This window comes from Bipolaris sorokiniana (genome assembly GCF_000338995.1).
Source record: "Bipolaris sorokiniana ND90Pr unplaced genomic scaffold COCSAscaffold_3, whole genome shotgun sequence".
Lineage (NCBI taxonomy): Eukaryota > Fungi > Ascomycota > Dothideomycetes > Pleosporales > Pleosporaceae > Bipolaris > Bipolaris sorokiniana.
Genome location: NW_006911897.1, coordinates 2,218,400 through 2,236,878, shown reverse-complemented (window position 1 = coordinate 2,236,878; position 18,479 = coordinate 2,218,400). Strand labels below are relative to the sequence as shown.

At 55.5% G+C, this 18,479-nt stretch overlaps 4 protein-coding genes across 4 annotated transcripts; 2 read left to right on the top strand and 2 right to left on the bottom strand.

The window, feature by feature from the left end:
• Positions 1-202: 202 nt before the first annotated feature.
• On the bottom strand, positions 203-7,600 carry COCSADRAFT_136988 (uncharacterized protein; the record flags this gene model as incomplete). The annotated part of the gene is made up of 2 exons (XM_007699115.1): positions 2,629-7,600; positions 203-2,499 (listed from the first exon to the last, which is right to left on the bottom strand). The coding sequence occupies exons 1-2, from the start codon at positions 7,301-7,303 to the stop codon at positions 203-205; spliced, it is 6,972 nt and encodes a 2,323-aa protein (XP_007697305.1). The 5' UTR covers positions 7,304-7,600.
• Positions 7,601-8,517: 917 nt separating this feature from the next.
• COCSADRAFT_111773 (uncharacterized protein) lies at positions 8,518-10,435 on the top strand. Its single transcript, XM_007699114.1, has 2 exons — positions 8,518-9,004; positions 9,246-10,435. Exons 1-2 carry the CDS (start codon positions 8,792-8,794, stop codon positions 10,104-10,106), a joined length of 1,074 nt encoding a protein of 357 aa, XP_007697304.1. The 5' UTR covers positions 8,518-8,791; the 3' UTR covers positions 10,107-10,435.
• Positions 10,436-10,949: 514 nt separating this feature from the next.
• COCSADRAFT_83179 (uncharacterized protein) lies at positions 10,950-15,227 on the top strand (the record flags this gene model as incomplete). The annotated part of the gene is made up of 2 exons (XM_007699113.1): positions 10,950-11,342; positions 11,412-15,227. 2 exons carry the CDS (start codon positions 10,950-10,952, stop codon positions 15,225-15,227), a joined length of 4,209 nt encoding a protein of 1,402 aa, XP_007697303.1.
• A 415-nt stretch (positions 15,228-15,642) lies between these two features.
• On the bottom strand, positions 15,643-18,345 carry COCSADRAFT_179320 (glycoside hydrolase family 78 protein). Its single transcript, XM_007699112.1, has 2 exons — positions 18,273-18,345; positions 15,643-18,217 (listed from the first exon to the last, which is right to left on the bottom strand). Exons 1-2 carry the CDS (start codon positions 18,332-18,334, stop codon positions 15,733-15,735), a joined length of 2,547 nt encoding a protein of 848 aa, XP_007697302.1. The 5' UTR covers positions 18,335-18,345; the 3' UTR covers positions 15,643-15,732.
• Positions 18,346-18,479: the final 134 nt, after the last annotated feature.

Sequence of the window (18,479 nt, the reverse complement as noted above, 5' to 3'; positions counted from 1 at the left end):
AGAACGAGTAACAGAAGATATATATATCCATGGTAGTGTAGATAGACAGACAAAAGTAACGTCGACATCGCTTTCTCTCTTCCCTTCCCCAAGAAACCCAACTAAACCAACTAAACGAACAAACAACAAGTTCACCCTCTCGTTTGAAGAAGAAGAAAGAAAAAAAGGCGAGACATGACACGCATCCCTCATCAGTCATCATCTACCGCTGCCATGGCCCACGATCCCCAGGGTGTCTAGGTACACCCGTGACCCAATCACCTGTAGGAGGTAGTCGTTGATCAGGCAGCGAGCCCGGTGCCGAACCAGCACCAGCTGGCGGAGGAGGCACACCTCTGGCATGGCTAGCTCTGATAAAGCTGTCTCGGTGGTGGTGCGCGTCACGGGCTTCACGTTCCCGCATGTCGCGCTCTCTCATGTCGCGTTCGCGCATGTCTCGCTCGGCTTCTCGTCGCATGTGTTCGTCGCGGTTTTGCATTGCTGCATGGTGCTGGGCCTGGGCCTGGGCTTGCTCTTCTCGGAGACGCTCAGTCATGCTTCGGTCGCGAGGGTTGCGCATGAAATGGTGAGGTGGCTCTTCGGGGGGAGGGCGTTGGCCGTATAACGAGTGATTTGCCACTCCAAGTGACGAGTGAGGTGGGTGTTGCAGAGGTGGAGGCTGGCTATGCTCAGACCTTGAAAGTGGAGTTTGAGTCTGAGACCTCTGACCAAGATAACCTCGATCTTGAGGTTGATAGCGCAAATCTTCATGCATCGGCGGACCCGTCGAACGCATTGCGGAGCTGGAATGTTGTTCGCGCAAGTAATCAGCTCTTTGAGAGAGCTCACGGCTAGTGTCGCGATCTGATAGTTGTCGGTGGTCCATTTCGTGAGCGTCCCGAGGATCGCGAGGGCGATACGGTTCTGTCAGTCTGTTCAAACCCTGGAAAGGATGCTGTCCATGATGCTCATTCGGCGTTTGTGGGTTGGAATAAGACATGTTTGCGTTCGAAGCCTGCGAATGCTCGTTGCGTCCAGCTGGCTCTCTCTGCTGCACAGCGTGATTTGCCTGCAAACGTGGGCTGGGACGCATACCCATTGGACCAGATGGGGGACCATTGCCTGGTGGATCCACCTGAGCGTATGGGTTGGGTTGCAGAATTTGCGCAGACTGCGCAGATGCGTTCATTGCCTGCACATGCTGTGCTGCACTTGTGCCAGGCATAGCATGTCGGGACATTGATCCTGGCGGTCCGCTTATACTCGAAGCGCGCGAATGCGGATTTGACGAACTGCTGTATCCAGCAAGAGGAGGTGGAGTTGCATTTTGACGCGGGGTGTTGTGCTGAGCGAAGACAGATCGATGATTGAACATTCTCTCGTTAGGAGGTCCCTGAGCCAGCCCAGACTGTGAGGATGGGATAGAGGTTAGCTGCGGAGTCTGGCTCATCCCTGGGTGATACGGTTGTCGAGTTTGCCAGGTTTCACGCAAGCTTGGCCTACTTGCTGATGGCTTGTCGTCCGTAAGGTCGATGGGTCTGTTCGATGCCGCGGCGGGAAGCGAGGATTGCTGAGAATATGATGAACGGCTGTAAGGAGACTGCACGGCAATTGGGTCTTCGTATAGCGGGCGTCTTGACGATGATGAATAGCTCTGGGTTGTCGGAGGAGGAGGAGGCGCGACTGGTGCTGACTGTTGAGGGGTAGAGCTGTGCGATGGCGGACCTTGCTCGCTCGGCTTCTTACGTCTAGGCTCTTCTGGATCGGTGTCGTTTAGCAGAGACATGAGATTCGATTTGCGTGGTTCAGGAGCGGGCTTGTGTGCAACGGGCGGTGGAGTGTTGTGCATAGGTGGTTGATTGCGTTGCGGGTGTTGCAGTTGCGAATGGAGCATTGGTTGAGGCTGAGCTGGAGGGATTGCAGAAGGTGTCATGTTCCTAGGCTCTTCTTTAACAGGTGGCGTAAGGATTGTCGAGCGAGGCGGCAGTTGTTGCCCGATATGACTGGCGTTGGATCCTGGAGAGAATACTTCGGCAGTGGTTTGGTTGAGCGATTGGACTTGCGATGGATGCCGGGAGTGCGAGTATGGCAAGGGACGGTGTTCTGGGGATCTCAAGACCGAGCTTGAACGTACGGGTGCCATAATCGGCGGTGCGCCGCTGGGAGCAAAAGGCCTGTGCTGTGGCACCTCTGTGGATATCCGGCGAGCATGTTGCTCATGGATCCTGCGTTGAATCTCTTGTTCTTGTGGGTGCTCAGATCTGACAACAGTGTCTCGTTCCTGGTAATGAAGGCCGCGGTAGACAGGAGAATGATGTTGCTCTTGGACGCGTGGCTGAGGAGTGGCATGCTGCTGTAACGGTCGATGTGACTGCTGGCTACTTGATGGTTGCGAAGGTGGCCGGCTCTCAAAACGCGGCGGCAGGTCATCTGAGAAATACCCTGCTCGGGGTCCCTGCAATTGTGCCTTTTGCTGCGACATGGAATGCTGGTGGTGATGGTGGTGCTGTGCTTGTTGTGCTTGCTGCTGTTGCTGCTGCTGTTGTTGTTGTTGTTGTTGCTGTTGCTGTTGCTGTTGCTGTTGCTGTTGCTGTTGCTGTTGCTGCTGCTGTTGCTGTTGCTGTTGCGGCTGTGGATGTGGCTGGGCACGTTGGGGTGGAGCGGGTGGTGACTGCTGTGGTGGTATTGAAGTTACAGACGCAAGGCTAGTCTCCTGTAGGGCAGGGAATCCCGAATTAGGTACCAGTGGCTTGCTCTGCATAGGCCCTTGGGCAATACTGGGAAACCTCGAAGAGGGATTAGGATGCGGTGGGGATGCCTTGGGTAGCGCAAGCGCGTTTGGAGGTGGAGAAGCGTGTTCAGGCGTAGGCGCAATGGGGCGGACTGGTGCCGCTTGTGTACTCTCATATCGTCTCTTGGGTGCCGGAGTTGGCGTAGGTGGTGGCCCAAGATCTTCGCCGCGTTCCCTTCGTGCATCTGCCTCTTTTGCGACTTGTTCCAAGTCCAGTTTGCCGCTTTCCACAAGGCGGAGGTATTGGTTCTTTATCATAGTGTGCGTCTTGGTGCCCATATGGTTCGCAATTGCAATCCAGTCCGTACCAAAGTGTGCAACGTTCTTGTCAAAGTCCTGTAACTCTGAAACCGACCAATAGCTTGATGGCCCAGGTCTCGCACCAGGCTGAGTCTTGGGACGCTCCATAAGACTGCCCGGCATACCAGGGAGTTGCTGCAAATCACTGGACATGACTACCTGCTCCTCCATAGGTACAACGTGCATGGGCACGGGCATCTCATCCAATGGTCGTTTACTTGCATCATCCTCCATCTTGACACCGAAAGCCTTTTCTTTCCGATCGGTTTTGACAACAGAGCCCACGGGGGCCGCAGCGAGTGGCATGTTCTTTGGCTTGCGACCAAGCTTTTCCTTTGAGGGCTTTCCTCGTCTTCCAGCCTTCTCTTGCGAGCCGTCGGTGTCAGTTTGCCTGCGGGCCCGGGCTGGAGTGACATTTCCGGAAATCGGATCAAAATCTGTCTCCGTGGGACCAAATGTTGGTGCAGCCGAGCGTCTGGGGCGTCCAGTTTCAGTGACGGGCAAGGGTTGTCCGTCCTCGCCTTGCACTTCAGTTCGATCCATGTTGGCAATAGCACTACGGCCCCGGCTGACGCCTCCACCACGTTTCCTAGAAACACGCGGTTTCCGCAATTTGCCTTTGTACTCTCTGCCCCACTTGGTCGCATAGTAGTGATTGATACAGTCTTTGTAGGTGCGCTCAGTTCCAACTTCCTTGTACAAGACCTCAGCCAGCTTGCCCCATTTCTTGGCATATTGGTCCTTGTAGTTGTATACCATGACTCGATGCTCTTCAGGTGTGAAGTCATCCTCTGGTGGCTCGTAGTGGAACACAAAGATGCCCTGGCCGGGTTCGCGCTGGAAGTTGTAATCAATGAATCTGCGCCTTTGGGCCTCAGCCTCGGTCAATTCCAGGGGTACATCTGCTTCTTTTTCAGGGTCAGCCATGGCCTTTCTCGGTTCCTTGTCTCTTTTTCCAAGCTTCTCTTCCTCAGCAGTCTTCAAAGACTCCTTGATAACAGCCTCGAGATCCAGTTCAGTAGCCCACCGGCTCGCGTGGTTTCTTCGGCCTGTAGGTGCTAGAGATCCATCAAGTATTCCGGTCATGGCAGCGTTTTGCGCATCAGGAGTGACAGCCTTCAGCAATGGCTCCGCAGATGGTTGCCTATCATTTTCATCCTGCTCGCGCTCCTCATCCCATGGTCGAATATGCAGTCGCCACTCTTTGTACACAGCAGCATATCGTCGAAGCGTCTGATCAATGCTCGTTTCTGGCTCGATGCTCTTGCGCAATTTGCTCCGAATAACATCCATGACAGAGTCTGGTAAGGCGGGGTGGTCTTGTCCAATGTCGGATAAAGGTGTGGGAGGGCCAGAACCAAGGTAGGGTAGCGAACTCAGGTCAGGAAGAGTCTCTTGATCAGCAGAAGTCTCCCGGCGAAGGCGTAGTGCCATAGTAGCAGGTGCTGTGGACCTTTCTTCGACCTCTTCCTTGTCTTCCATTTCGACGTCTTCAGAGTCTTCAGCTCTCGGCGTTGGTAGATCTGCTGTAGTACTGTCTGGTGGCGGCTGAGGAGCTGATAGCATGTCAGGCCCTGTTTTGGCAGACAATGGAACCGATTCTTCTTGAGGCAAAGGTGTACCTATCTCTTCTGCGGATGCCAGTTCAGGCCGTGCCTGTGGAAGGTGGTCGACAGTTAGGCAAGATAGTAGAGCAATTTCTTGCAAGGGCGTCAGGGCGCGCAAGTGTGAAGCACTCAAATCCACACGCTTGGCCTCCAAACGAGCCCGCTCTCGGTTGTATTTCGCTTCCGACTCAGCAAAGTCCTCCTCATCTAGATCCAAATCGTCGTCAGAGTCTTGTAAAGCTTCCGGCGCGGATGATGCAGCAGACATTGGCGGCTTGGCCATTTGAGGCGACGCCTCTGCCATGACGACATCAGAATGGCGTCTGGTTTCGATCGGTGTAGGTTTAGGCGAAGGCATGACTGGCCGTTCTGCTGACAAGGCTCGTTCTCTAGGCCGTTCGGTATCAGTCGACACTCTAGAAAACGAAGGCGACACTGATTTTGCCTGTGACGTCCGCTGTGGTTGTGTAGCCGAAACACTGTTTTCAAGCCTCGGAGCTTTAGGAGCATTTCCAAACGATCGCTCACGATCTTCTGTGGGAAACTCGCGCTTGGTTGGGATTGATGGCCGGTTCGATGTGAATCCAGGCCGCACCCACTGCATGCTCTTCGGGCCTCCGCTCAAAGGGCCCCTGGCCAGCGGGAACCCAGATCTATCAGCTTGATTATATGGTGGAGGCGGCCGAGGAGCCATTGGTGTTCTGTCGGCTTTTGGACCAGTCGGAATGTTCGCTGGGAGGCTCTTGGGAGAAGTACTCATTACAGGCCCACTTCCACTACCAACGCGGGGTCCAAATGTGGAAGGAGCAGCGTTGGGAGATGCATCCCGAGGGGTGTATGGCGGAAGAGTGGCTCTTGAGAATGAGGGCGAAACATTGGCTCTCAGGGCAGCTTGGGGAGCAGTTGGCGGCGCACGTGGCCTCGGAGCTGGGCCCTGGGGCGGAGATTTTGCCGTGTTCGATGGGGCCGTTGGTGCTGTTGGAGGAGCAGATGGTACATTCGAAGGACCTTTGGGTGGCGTAGGCATTTGTGGCGTTACAGGACCCTTGACAGCTACGGTGTCCGAGCTAGATGCGTCATTGGTATGGGATGAAACAGTGGCAGGCGGAATAGCGGGTGGCTCCATCCGCTGGGGAGGCGGAAGTGGAGGAGGTGGAGGGCCAGGCCTGCTCTCTAGATTTGGTGCATCATTAAGCGGAGGGCGATCCGGTGCACGATCAGCCTTGGGTCCAGTAGGCGGAGCGGTGGTAAGGCCAGAGGGAATAGCGGATTTGGGAGCAGTAGGAACTGTGGGTGTTTTTGCGGGTGTTGTGGGAACAACAGGCGCAGTCGAAGCAGCAGGTCCAGATGAAATAGCAGGGGTTGTAGGAACTGAAGGAGTGGGAGGAGCCGCGGAGGGTGCTGGAGCAGGTTGGGCAGGTTTTGGCGGTGCTGCTGGAGCAGTGCTTGGTTTGATATCAGTGATGGGTGCTCTCCACACATTAGACCCACCAAATGCCGGGATCGAAGCGGGAGGTGATGATGCTCGCGGAGCATATCGTTCCCTCGATGCTTCTGCACGGCTGGCTAACAGGGCCTCGTCCTTACCAGGTTCCCGACGGACATCCTTGGCAGAGAGCGGATCGATGGCAAGAGAAGGCCGTCTTGGATATGAATCTCCCTGTGAGCCCAACCTATCAGACGGAGATGCATGATGAGAAGAATGAGGCGTTGGTCCTGTAGGTGTGCCTGGAAGATGCCTTAGATCGGAGGGACCTGGTCCACGGTGGGTGTCTAGTGCGCGCAATCCGGGTTTTGCAGTACCTGCAGGACCAATGTAAGAATCATACTCTCGGGGAAACCTTCGGTCATCACGGTCTCTTCGGTCGAAGTCGCGTTCTTCTCGAATATCCCGTTCTTGACGTCTAGGAGGAGTCCGGCTTCTAGGGCGATATGATGTACGTTCTGGTATCCGGTCACGTGGATCGTGGTGTCGGTCCCGATCATCCCCATGGAAATTCCTACCGCGTCCTGCAAACCCACCTCGTCCTCGGCCTATGCCTCCACCACGGTAGGATGATGCTGTACCAAGAGGAGGGGGGTCAGAGTACGTTGAACCTGCTGAGAGAGGGCCGTCTCGTGAATTGCGTCGAGCGCGGTTGACATCTAGATCACGCGGTACAAAGTCTCTCTGGTCGCGCAGATCCCTAGAATCTCGAATGGGCGACCGGCGTGGTGGAGTTGGTCTTCTCTCACGCCGATCAAAGTCGCGATCTCGGTCGCGGTCTGCTCTCCAAGAATTTTGGGAGTTGTGTGAGAATCCAGGTCCGCTGCTAAGTGGAGGCGCGGTTCGCAGTGGAGTTGCCTCACCGCGTCCAGCGAAACCTCGGGCTCTTTCATCACGTGGAGCTGGGGATGCGCCTGAGGGTGGCCCAGCTGGTGGACCACGTGGCGCATCCGCCAGTGATTTGGGGCCTTTGGGGATTTCCCGTGGGAAGCCGGCTGGCTCTGCATTTGGGCGAAAGGTTTCGTTACCCCTTGGGGGGTATCCTCCACCACCTCCAAAGGCCGATGGTCTTCGATCCCGGTAGGGCGGAGATCTGTCGCGTGGGTATCTGCCATTGTCGGGGTACCGCGAGGCAGACATGATGGTGGTCTCTTGCTGTGGATGAAAACTCCAATTGCGGCATGGGCACAAGGAGGGTTCAGCGGCCAGGTAAGAAGCGATTTGCCGTCGTTAGAGAGCGTGGTCGCGTGATGGATTGACTGATTGATTGGGTTGGTTGGATTGGCTGGATTGATGGTGTGGATGGTGCAGTGGTACAAGGATCGGATCAGAGTAGCAGCACAGGTGTTCCGGGCGGCGGGCAAGTTGGATGAGAATAGGGTTGAATGGAAGAAGAAGGCCAAATGCGTGATTCGTCGAGCCAGGCGTGGTGTCGTAGGTTGACGTCGGTCAGGTACGTAACTCAAGGTTCGTGTTTGCAAGGCCGTGATAGACGAGGCGCTAGCGGCAGGGCCCGTGCTTTGAAACCAGGGAAATGAGGGAAAGCGCCAAATCCCCGATCCGCGGTGGAACAGGCGCAGCTTCTCGGCGCCGGGCGCTGAGATTCAATCTGCTACCGTCGTCTCTGGCGCCCAAAGCGTGCGTCTCGCGGTGGAAACGCGTGCAATGGGGGCGGGAAGCGGAGAAGGCTGGGCAGAGCAGCTGCTGGAGCTGGTGCAGCGTGTCGGGGCCGGTAGAGGGCGCCGGGAGCCGTGTAGGAGAGATTGTGCAGCCCGTCGACGTGGCGCTGGGATGGCTTGTGAGCGAGAGTCCCGGGCACGTGAGGCAGCGACTGGCAGGTTGGAGAGAGGTGGAAAGGAGAGGGGCTGTCTCGCCGGGCTACGCACTGGGGCTCTGCTACGGCATGGAGGCGTGCAGAGAGACGTCGTCGCAACGAAGGTGTGATGATGGGAAGGGGAACGTCGAGGAGACCAGAACACGAGAACGAAGCACTGACACCCAGCCATGACGGATGCCTGCAAGTCAAAATGGACGCCCCGGTTGGCCTGCAACGGCTAGCGAGGGAGTCCATGCAGGCCTGCGAGGGCGCGTGTGATTGGGCGCCGACTTGGACATTCGCGATTCCTGCAGGGGTGGCAGCAGCTGGTTTTGCCTCAGATTTCTGCCCCGGTCGCGCTAAGCCGGTTGGGGCCACACTCACACTGCCCGCTGCACACCACCGCCCTCGCTCCTCGACTGCCACACAAGGCCGCAGAGAGGCATGCCGACGCGACCCCCTCTGCCCAAGCTGCCCTCGCCTGCGCCAGCGCATGCACTGTACTGTACGCACACGGCGACGACGAGCAGAGCCTGGCCGCGCCCGCTGACCGTGAGGAGAGGGGATCGACCCGAGAACTAGCCTCACACAAGCAAGGGTGCCAGTGCCACGCCTTAGCCTTCCTCCTGGCCACGGGTGTGGGGGCTCTTTTTCCTCAAAATCTGCCGCCACACTGCCTTGCAGGGTGCACTTTCTGCGTGCTCCAACAGTCAGTCGCCAACGCCCAAATACCCCGAACCCCCCTCCTCCATCTCGTCCTCGTCCTCGTCCTCGTCTGCGGCTACAGAGCCCATCGTGACGCGCACTCGGCCATGGCAAGCACCTCGTCCGCACCCGCCGGCGCCACAGATGCCGTGCTGAAGCCATCCGAGCCGGTGCCTGAGGGTGTGCAGCAGGTGCAGGGCATCGACTTCAACCAGCATGCGGCGCGCCCCATCACCGTCGACGAGCTCGTGGGCGGCTATGCCACCATGGGCTTCCAGGCAACCTCGGTGGGAGCGGCTGTGCGGATTATCAATGACATGGTGAGTTGGCTGCTTGCTTGCTTGCTTCTGTCCCGATCGTCCGCATGCGTGTGCCAGTGCCAGTGCCAGCATCAAGTGCGGAGACTGCACTTGCCCTTGGCTACGCCGCCGGGAGGGCTGCCGTCCGTGCGCCGCTCCTAGCCATTGTCCCCGAAAGGCGAAACGTTTAGCCTGATTTAGCCATACACGACCACCGCTGAGCCTACCGTCCACACTAGGGGTCAATGCTAATACCTGACAGCGCGCCTGGAGAGACCCTGAGACGGGCGACCGCACCACCATCTTTCTCGGATATACGTCCAATCTCATCTCGTCGGGCCTGCGCGAAACACTGCGCTACCTGGTCCAGCATAAACATGTCTCGGCCATTGTCACCACGGCCGGCGGCGTTGAGGAAGACTTTATCAAGTGTCTCGCCCCCACCTACCTGGGCTCCTTCTCCACGCCTGGCGCCGGCCTGCGCAAAAAGGGCATGAACCGCATCGGCAACCTCGTGGTCCCCAACAGCAACTACTGCGCCTTCGAGGACTGGGTCGTGCCCATTCTCGACAAGATGCTCGAGGAGCAGGAGGCTAGCAAGAAGACTGATGAGCCGCTGCACTGGACCCCGAGCAAGGTCATCCACCGCCTGGGCAAGGAGATCAACGATGAGCGATCTGTCTACTACTGGGCATGGAAGAACGACATCCCTGTCTTCTGCCCAGCTCTCACGGATGGAAGTCTGGGCGACATGCTGTATTTTCACACGTTCAAGTCTTCGCCAGAGCAGCTGCGTGTCGACATTGTAGAGGACATTCGCAAGATCAACACGATTGCGGTCAGAGCAAAGCGGACAGGCATGATTGTCCTGGGTGGGGGACTGGTGAAGCACCACATTGCTAATGCGAACCTGATGCGCAATGGCGCCGAGAGCGCCGTCTACATCAACACGGCCCAGGAGTTTGATGGGAGCGACGCAGGCGCGCGGCCGGACGAGGCTGTCAGCTGGGGGAAGATCAAGCTGGATGGAGACAGTGTCAAGGTGTACGCTGAAGCAACGGTAGTATTCCCGCTCATTGTGGCGGCGACTTTTGCACGAGTGACCGCCAAGGCAGAAGACTAATTGAAACCAAACAAAAAATCGAGCATTGGAATGACGGGCATGGCTTGTGCAAGGTGAAGCTGCAGCGAGTTTTGCATGGAGCAACGTTGATGGTGCGGAGAGAGCTGACGCAGGGAAGGCGCGATCGGGCCCACCTCCCCCACTGGGCCGACCACGCTAACGTGACTGCCTGGCTAGCCGGTGACTGTGGAGCAATCGATAAGCAGCAGCGCGAAGCTGAGGTGCCGCGATTCCTCCATGATGATGATGCCAATGAGCGGCGAACCATGCCACGCAGCCCTACGCCTATGCGATGACTCAAGCACCCCAGGCCCCGCGATGAGAGCATGCAAAAGGGCGCCTGGTGCTGATGGCGACGCCCTCCACGTCAACTCTGCGGCGTGGTGGGAATAGCGTTGCCTAGGGGGGGTCGGCCGATTGCCAGGCAGCTTTACCGCCTCACTCTACTCTATTCTGTTGGCAAGCTGCCGCACGCTGGTAGGCTGCAGCTCTCTCTTAAGCTCCAGCCACGCCTGTACCTGACCTCACCTTTTCCCACACGAGCCCTGCCTCTCCAGCTCTTCCCTCTCCCACAGCCCCAAGTAGATAAACCCCCCCGCGTGCCATCCGTCTGAGCTTCACACTACATCCCCCGTGCTACCTGCTCGCCGACACGACCACACTACCGACTTGTTGATCCTCACCGATAACAGCAGCCGTCCGCCTACCTGCAGCCTCGTGCATATTTCCTCTCGCCAATCCCTTGTCTCGCATCTTTACCCAGCCGTTCATCTTTGCTTCACTCGCAAACACGTCAAACGCTCCTTCCTCGCTTTCACATGCGCCTTCATCTACTCTTCAACCATGAGTGTCAGCGTCGAGCGACAGCCGCTGCACTTTAGCCAGCAGCTCTCAAGTCCTTCTCGCTCACCAACCCATCTGCTTCATGCTCACACGTCTGCCTCTCCTCAACCACAGCCTGCTGCCGACATGGACGTGAGCGCCTCCATCAACAACACATTGCCGCCCACTGGCCAGGACCACGACCGGAGCGATGCTGAGATGCAGGACGGAGACAATGCCACTCATCGCGACGCCTCCACTAACACAGTCGCTGTCGAGATCTCTGCTATAGACGAGGATGTCATGGACGTGACGCCCGATGCTGAGCCGGACGCATTACTACTGAACCATTCGTCTTCCCAGGCACAGGATAGTACTATCACTACACCCCTGTCCCCTGTACCAGACGACTCTGTAAGCCTCACTTTACATTCAGTCTTGGACTTGCGTGTTTCAATGGACCCAACACTAACACACACCCAGGCTGATGCTCCTCCAAACGCGATCCCCCCTCCACCCGTAGACCCTGGCTCTGTGCCTCCGCCCGCCCCTCTCAACCTACAGCCCCCGCCTCCCCCACCACCCGTCGAACCCGCACGTTCCGACACTGATTCCTCAGACGAGGACGAAGAGCATCTGCCATGGCACCCGCTTCAAGAAGACATGTCTTCGCCCGATGAAGACGAACTCCGGTACATCGAAGAGCGAGGCGAACACAGCGCCTTGGACCACGAATACTGGGAGAAGGAGGCCTTCAAGTCGCTTGAAGATCCGGAATATACTGCTGGCGAGGCGGGCCGCATCCACTGGGCCATTGATGCCTACAACGGAACACGGGAGAAGCCCAATCATGAAATTCTCATGAGGTCCGATGTCGTCACCATTGGCGGACATCAGTGGCAGATCAAGTTCTATCCTAAGGGGAATGACTCCGAATACCTCAGTGTCTATCTGGAGTGCTTGAGTGTCATGGATCCAAAGGACAAGGACGACCAAGAAACTGGTAACGACGCCCCAACACAAAACGTTAGTGAGCCAAAAGACGAGGACAAGTCTGGCGACTCTACGGTATCTACCGGAAATACGTCAGACTCCGCACCGGAGCGGCGTGAAAAGGCTGGATCAACGCCTACGGACGCGACGGCCCCACTTCCCCGAGTCGAATACCAGCATGCTCCACTACCGCTTCTTGGATCGAAAAAGGTGCCCAAGCGCCATAGCGTGGCTGCGCAGATATGCGTTGTTCTGTACAACCCGACAGAGCCTCGCGTGAACTACTCACGCAATGCTTTGCACCGCTTTTGCAGTGGTTCTCCAGATTGGGGCTGGACGCGATTCCATGGTCCTTATTTTGAGATACCTCGCCGCATGCACGGCCAGCGAATGGCACTACTCCGAGATGACAAGCTCGCATTTACCGCGTACATTCGCGTCGTCAATGATGAGACGGACTGCTTATGGGAGCACCCTATCCGAGATAACATCTGGGACAGCTTTGCAATGACTGGACTGCAGGGTCTTGCGCTTGGAGAAGACGCCAGTTCGCCAGGTGGGAACATGATCTCAGCGGTTGCGACATGGATGCTCTTCAAGCCTTTTCGCCAATTATTGTACAGCATAAACGTGCTGGATCCTAATGAAGAGCCGTTGGTTCGTCCAAAGCCGCTTGTCACTGCATTTCAGCAAGTCCTGTATATGTTGCGAACCCAAGTGGATCCAGGAGCCGGCGCAGTCGCTCTCGACGACATCCTGGATGCCCTTGATTGGTACGGTATACACGAAGGCCTCAATAAGCTAGATGTAATCGAGATGTGGGAAGTCCTACGGCTCAAGCTTGAAGAGGAGCTTCAGGACACGCCTCATCTGGCGAAGCTTCACGCCATCTGTGGGCCAAAGCGCGATCACTCGAGTAATGTGCCAAGTTATCGCGTGCCTGTCGTGGGTGTGGACAGCATGCAGGAGGCTGTGAATAGCTCGAATGGCTTTACTGTTCCCGGGCAACCGCTACCGGAGCTGTTGACCATTGAGTTGGAGCGCCACGCATTCGACGGTACAAAAACCCGTTCTCACATCAAACTGCTCAACAAAGTTACGCTGGATGACAATGTCACAGTCAACGACACCGCTTACACTTTATACGGATTTGTAGTTCATAAGCAGACCCTACAGTCGTATGTGTATCAGCCCATCATTCGACCAGAGGGCCCCGGATCTCGTTGGTACAGCTATTCGGACAGCAAGGAAGAAAACCAAGTGAGGTGCCTCCCTAAACGTCTTGCAGTCGATTTTCATGAAGGCAAGTCCGGCACAGAGCAGGTTGTTGGTAATGATCCAATCGCGTACATTGCAATGTATGTACGCGACGACGTAACTCAGTCAGCTTTTGTGTCAGACACCGAGTCTGAACAATGGCAAGTGCCGGAGTGGATCAAGCTAGAAATAGAGAACAGAAAGAGTTCCAGAGGCCCTACACCGATACCAACGATCCCCACCGAGCAGTCGGTATCTGAAGCAAAGTCAACTGCGGAAGCAAAGCCGACTGCGGAAGTAAAGCCGCCCAAGACATTGGAGTTCCAGGTTATCGAATCCCGGGTGTTCCTCAAGCATGAAGGACCTGGTCTCTTTGATGCTTTTGACTCAAAATGGGCGGACACGAACTCGGAATTCATTCATACGGTCTCGTTTTCAGATCAAGATGGTTGCAAGGAGATCCGCGCCAAATTGATGGATACGCTCATGGGCGTCAAAGATCCACGACAAATCAAGTTCTGGTTCCTGGACCCAATGCGAGGATCACTCGGCAGGCCTAATCTTCTTGGTACTGGGAGGATAGAGTTCTCCGCTGGCAGCTACGACCAATACACTGATAGTAAGGAGTGGACGCTAGAGGAGTCTCCAGTCGCATATCGGAGGATATGGATGCATGTTACCGATTACGAAAAGCTCCCTGAGCTGCCCAAAGAAAAGGAGAATGAAGTGCCTGAGCTACCTGCAAATGATTTGCCTTCGTCCTCAACTAATCAGGAGCCTCAAGAGAATGTAGTGAGCCCACAGGTGAATGGAAACACTGCGGAACAGCCGTCGAATTCACAGCCGCCCCAGCTACCTGCAAGGGTAGAAGACACGCCTATGAGCGAGGCAGAGGAGCCTGCTGCTGCACAGATTGATCATTCCGAACCTTCTGTTAGGCAACACGAAGATCCATTGCCCACAGAGCCTGCTCAAACTGATGATACTGCTATGATCGAGGTAGAGTCAACTCCTGCGACCGATCCACCGGCTGTCGACGTGGTCATCCCGAGTTCAACGCCTGATGATACAGAGATGGGTGGCACGCAAGAGGAAGTACCGCCTCTTCCGCCACCACCAATGGACATTTCCTTCGAAAATATACAGCCACCTCCCGAGCATATACAGCCACCTCCACCAGCGCGTACCCCTTCGCCCAAGCCACCAGCAGATGAAATTTATTTCTTCCTCAAGTTTTGGAACCCAGAAAAGCAGGCTCTGGAATCCAAGGGTTCGCACGTCACTCTCAAGTCCCACAGGGTTGATGAGACGATCGTTGCTCTGCTCGGACTTCCAGCAGAAGAGAAGAAGAAGCTGGAAATATGGGAAGAAGAGGATATTGGTACTACACGCGCCCTTAGGCACCGTCGCACATTTACGCAACTTGATCTTCATAACACAAGCATCATCATTGCCGCTATGCCTATCGGCGCTGAACAAAAGGGCGCTCTCGCAGCCCGTGCTGCGTTTGCGGAACCTCAGGCATATTTAAAGTTCCGCTCTTTTGCTCGAAACTTTCCTCATAAACTCAACGGTCACTTTACATACAACTACTTCTCGAGTGAATGCTACAAGGGCGAGATTGTCAACGGCTATCGTCATGGTCACGGAACTCTTATCTATCACTCTGGCGCCGTCTATAATGGCTCCTTCCGCCTAAATCAACGCCATGGCCACGGATTGTACACGTTCCAGAACGGCGATACGTATGATGGCGATTGGGTTGACGACCAGCAACACGGCACTGGCACGTACATCGAGGCGACGAGCGGCAATACATATGTTGGTGGATGGCAAAACGACAAGAAGTTTGGCGAAGGCGTTACGCACTGGAAGAATGCCCAAGAGGCCGAACGGCTTTGTAGAATTTGCTGGGACGGCGATGCTGAGGCTGCCTTTTACGACTGCGGACACGTTGTGGCTTGTCTTCCTTGCGCAAGGGAGGTGCAGAGCTGCCCAGTCTGCAGGAAGAGAGTGCTAAGTGCCATGAAGCTTTACTATGTGGCGTGAATGGCGAACACAATCTTGTAAAGCTGTGTAGTCAGAGAGTTTTTCTATTTTTTCCTTTTGGAGTTTGGAGTTTGGGATTCGTTTAGGTTCAAGACAGAACTATCGGCCTCTTGAGCGTTAGGATGGCTCAGAGGATTGGATTTGGATATCAGTGAGAAAGGGGCGTTGGGTTATCTTTTCTCTCTTCTAACACTCTCATTTTACTTATTCTTTCTACCCCCTTACACCCACAGTGCTACCCTGCACGATTTTGTACATTCTTGCCCTCTTGAATTCGTAGTCAGGATGCTTGGGGAAGTAAAAGGTCAAAGTCTGGGCACGGCGACCTGTGAGAACGGTCTACTTCTGATCAATACATATATTTATATTCGACTAGTACGAATTGTTATGGAAATAGGCAAGTATCCGTGTTATTGAGGAAAGAGTTTGTATGGGCCCCTGGAAGCCTTGCAAATATATTCAAGCAACAAAGCCCAGAGTTAATTACGCTTATCAACCCACATATCTACACAGTACACAAAACAATCTCAGTCGTCCCTGACCCCAACTCCATCATACCACCCTCCTCCTGCTTCCCGTCTACCTTCCACCCCTTCGGCACCCTCACCTCACCCTTAATCCCCTCCGGAACCTCAATCTCAACCTTCGCCTTACCCCCCTCAACCGTCCACCCCACCTCCAACGACCCAAACGGCGTCGGGACCCGTCCCTGTACCTTGTCCAACCCAAGGTAACCCACCGCAGGCTGCACCACAACCCTCGCATACCCAGCCGTCACGGGCGTAACACCCAGCAAATACTCCGGCAGTACATACGTAGGCGCCGCTCCCCACGGATGCGCCAAACTCGTAAATGCCGTTATGCCCGGTCGTCCATCCGGCTTCACGTACTCCCAGCTCGCACCGCTGGCATACTGCTCATCGTTTACCATGCTACCCCAGAGTCCATCTAACAGATGCGTAATCGCCGTCTTGGCGGTATCGACGCCGTGCGCTGTTTGTGCCTGGAACAAGGCTTCGAGGAGGAAGCCGGAGGGGTTAGGAGCGAGTTGGTATTCCGGTGTTTCTTCTTCTGAAGAAATGGTCTTGTAGCCGGCGCCGAAACGCAGCGCTTCGAGTTTTTCGAGGGAAGAAGTGATTTGAGAGGTGTTTGCTGCGCCGCTGAGGATGGACCACGCAATACCTGTAAGTGAGAAGTTTCCAGGGGAGGTGAGGTCGAGGGAGTAGGTGCCTAGCTCCGGGTTCCAGAGTTTAGTGTTTAGGGCGTCGTTGAGGGAGAGGGCGGTGGTGTTGCAGAGGGAGGCCGTGGCCGTGTCTTGGAAGGCGAGGGCTAGGGGCACGATTTGTTGGAGCGCGAAAGACATTAGGCCTGTTACTGCGGTGCCGTTTGCGGGGCCGAGGAAGGAGCCTGGGTTTGGAGCGGCAGGGCTTCCGGCTGCGAGACCGCTAGTTGGGTCTATGTAGGTGAGACGTGCTTTGAGGAGTGCTTTGATGTTTTCCCAGTATGGCTCTAGGCCCTTTGCATCGCCTGTGTAGCGGTAGTATTGGCCGATTGAGGCGAGGAAGAGGTCTTGGTAGTCGACTAGACCGGGTCCTGCTGGGTCGGCGTCCGAGTATTCTGGTCGCGTGCCTAGTCGTGCGGATATGGGTACGAAACCGGCGAAGGGCCCGGATTTCGCCTGGTAGCCAAAGGCGTAATCGATGGATCCGATGATGTAGTCCCATCGTGCGCTCGACTGAGCCAGTACGCGGACGGTGTGGTAAAAGTCTCCAATCCAGACTAGACGGTCGCGCTTTGCGCCATCCAGACAGATAGAGTGATCGAGCGGTGCTACGGCATACTCGGCCAGGACACCCGGAGATTTCATATCGTTGGTGTAGATAATGGTCTTGTTGGATGCAACGACTGATACATTTGCGACGACAGCGATTTGATCTTGGAAGCCTCCGAAACCCCATGTGCCTTCATACCGAGAGGCTGTATTGAAGAAAACAGGAGGTGATATTGGTGGCGGCAGTGGGACGAAAGCAATGTTCTCTCCGTTGAGACTGATGGTGTACCCATCCTCTTTGATAGCCGTGACGATGTGGTACCACTTGTTCTCCTCCACCGAAATGTTCAGAGGATAATACTGGTTCGCGGGCGTTTCTAGAGTAGACTGGTTGAGCAAGCTCCATCCGCCGTTTACAATCAAAGTATTGGGCGGGAGCAGCGTTCTGTTCGTGTTTACAAACGTGTTTTGCTCTGGATAGTTGGAAGTCAGGACAAAATACGGTCCGAGTGGTTGAATCGCGCTGGCTACACGCCACCCTGTTCCGCCTCTTACAATCTTTGTATCAAATTCCAATGTGTAGTTGGCAGCGCCCATTACACGCCCGATAGAAGATTGAGCGCTGGTCTGACCCCGAATGTACGCTCCCTCGTCAGTTAGCTCCCAGGTCGAAGGCGCATTGCCGGCATCCACGCAAGCCGCTTGGACGACTTGCCCACCAAGATCAAAAATTTTATTGTAAACGTCGTGACTGGTCCTTAGGTGACCTGGCTGCTGGTCCACATCTTTGTGCTCGCTCGTTGCCCGGAAGCCAATGCTCTCGAGGGTCAAGGAATGATTCGTAAGCAGACGGATGGACTGCCATCGCTGCCCACCTTGCACAAAGAAGCTCTCAGTGTGACCTCCACTGGTGATGTTGAATGTCTCAACCCGCCAACTGTTCGCTAGGCCGTTGGAAAATGTCCATGGTCCATCAGCATTTTCGTCGTCGAGGTACGCAAAGGCCTCTGAGTATGCGGCCTCAATCTGTGCCGGGGATGCGCCTTCTGCAACGACGAAGAACGGGAAGCCGGCAATCTCGGTACCATAATCGAGCGTGAGGACGGGATGCGCAGGTGACAGCGTGATTGTGGTAGTATTGTCGTAACTCTGATCAGCTACTTGAACATCTGCGCTGAGCGAGTATTTTCTTGGATAGACGTTGCCGTAATCGACGAATCTATGCTTTAATATTAGTTGGTAGTAACGCGAATGCTTATTCCGGCATTACTTACGCGTAGGTAACCTGCCCCCAAGCGCAAGCACCCAATAGGTATATATTGAGGTTGACCATCATGGAAATCTGCGCCAGAACCCAAGTGCTGGCTGGTACCAGGAGCGAGCCCTCAGGTACTTTTTAACATAATGTTTATCCCGGTAAACAAGCCATCGGGCCTTTGCGCAATGCTGAATGCCCGAGGGTGGACACAATGTCTATTGGA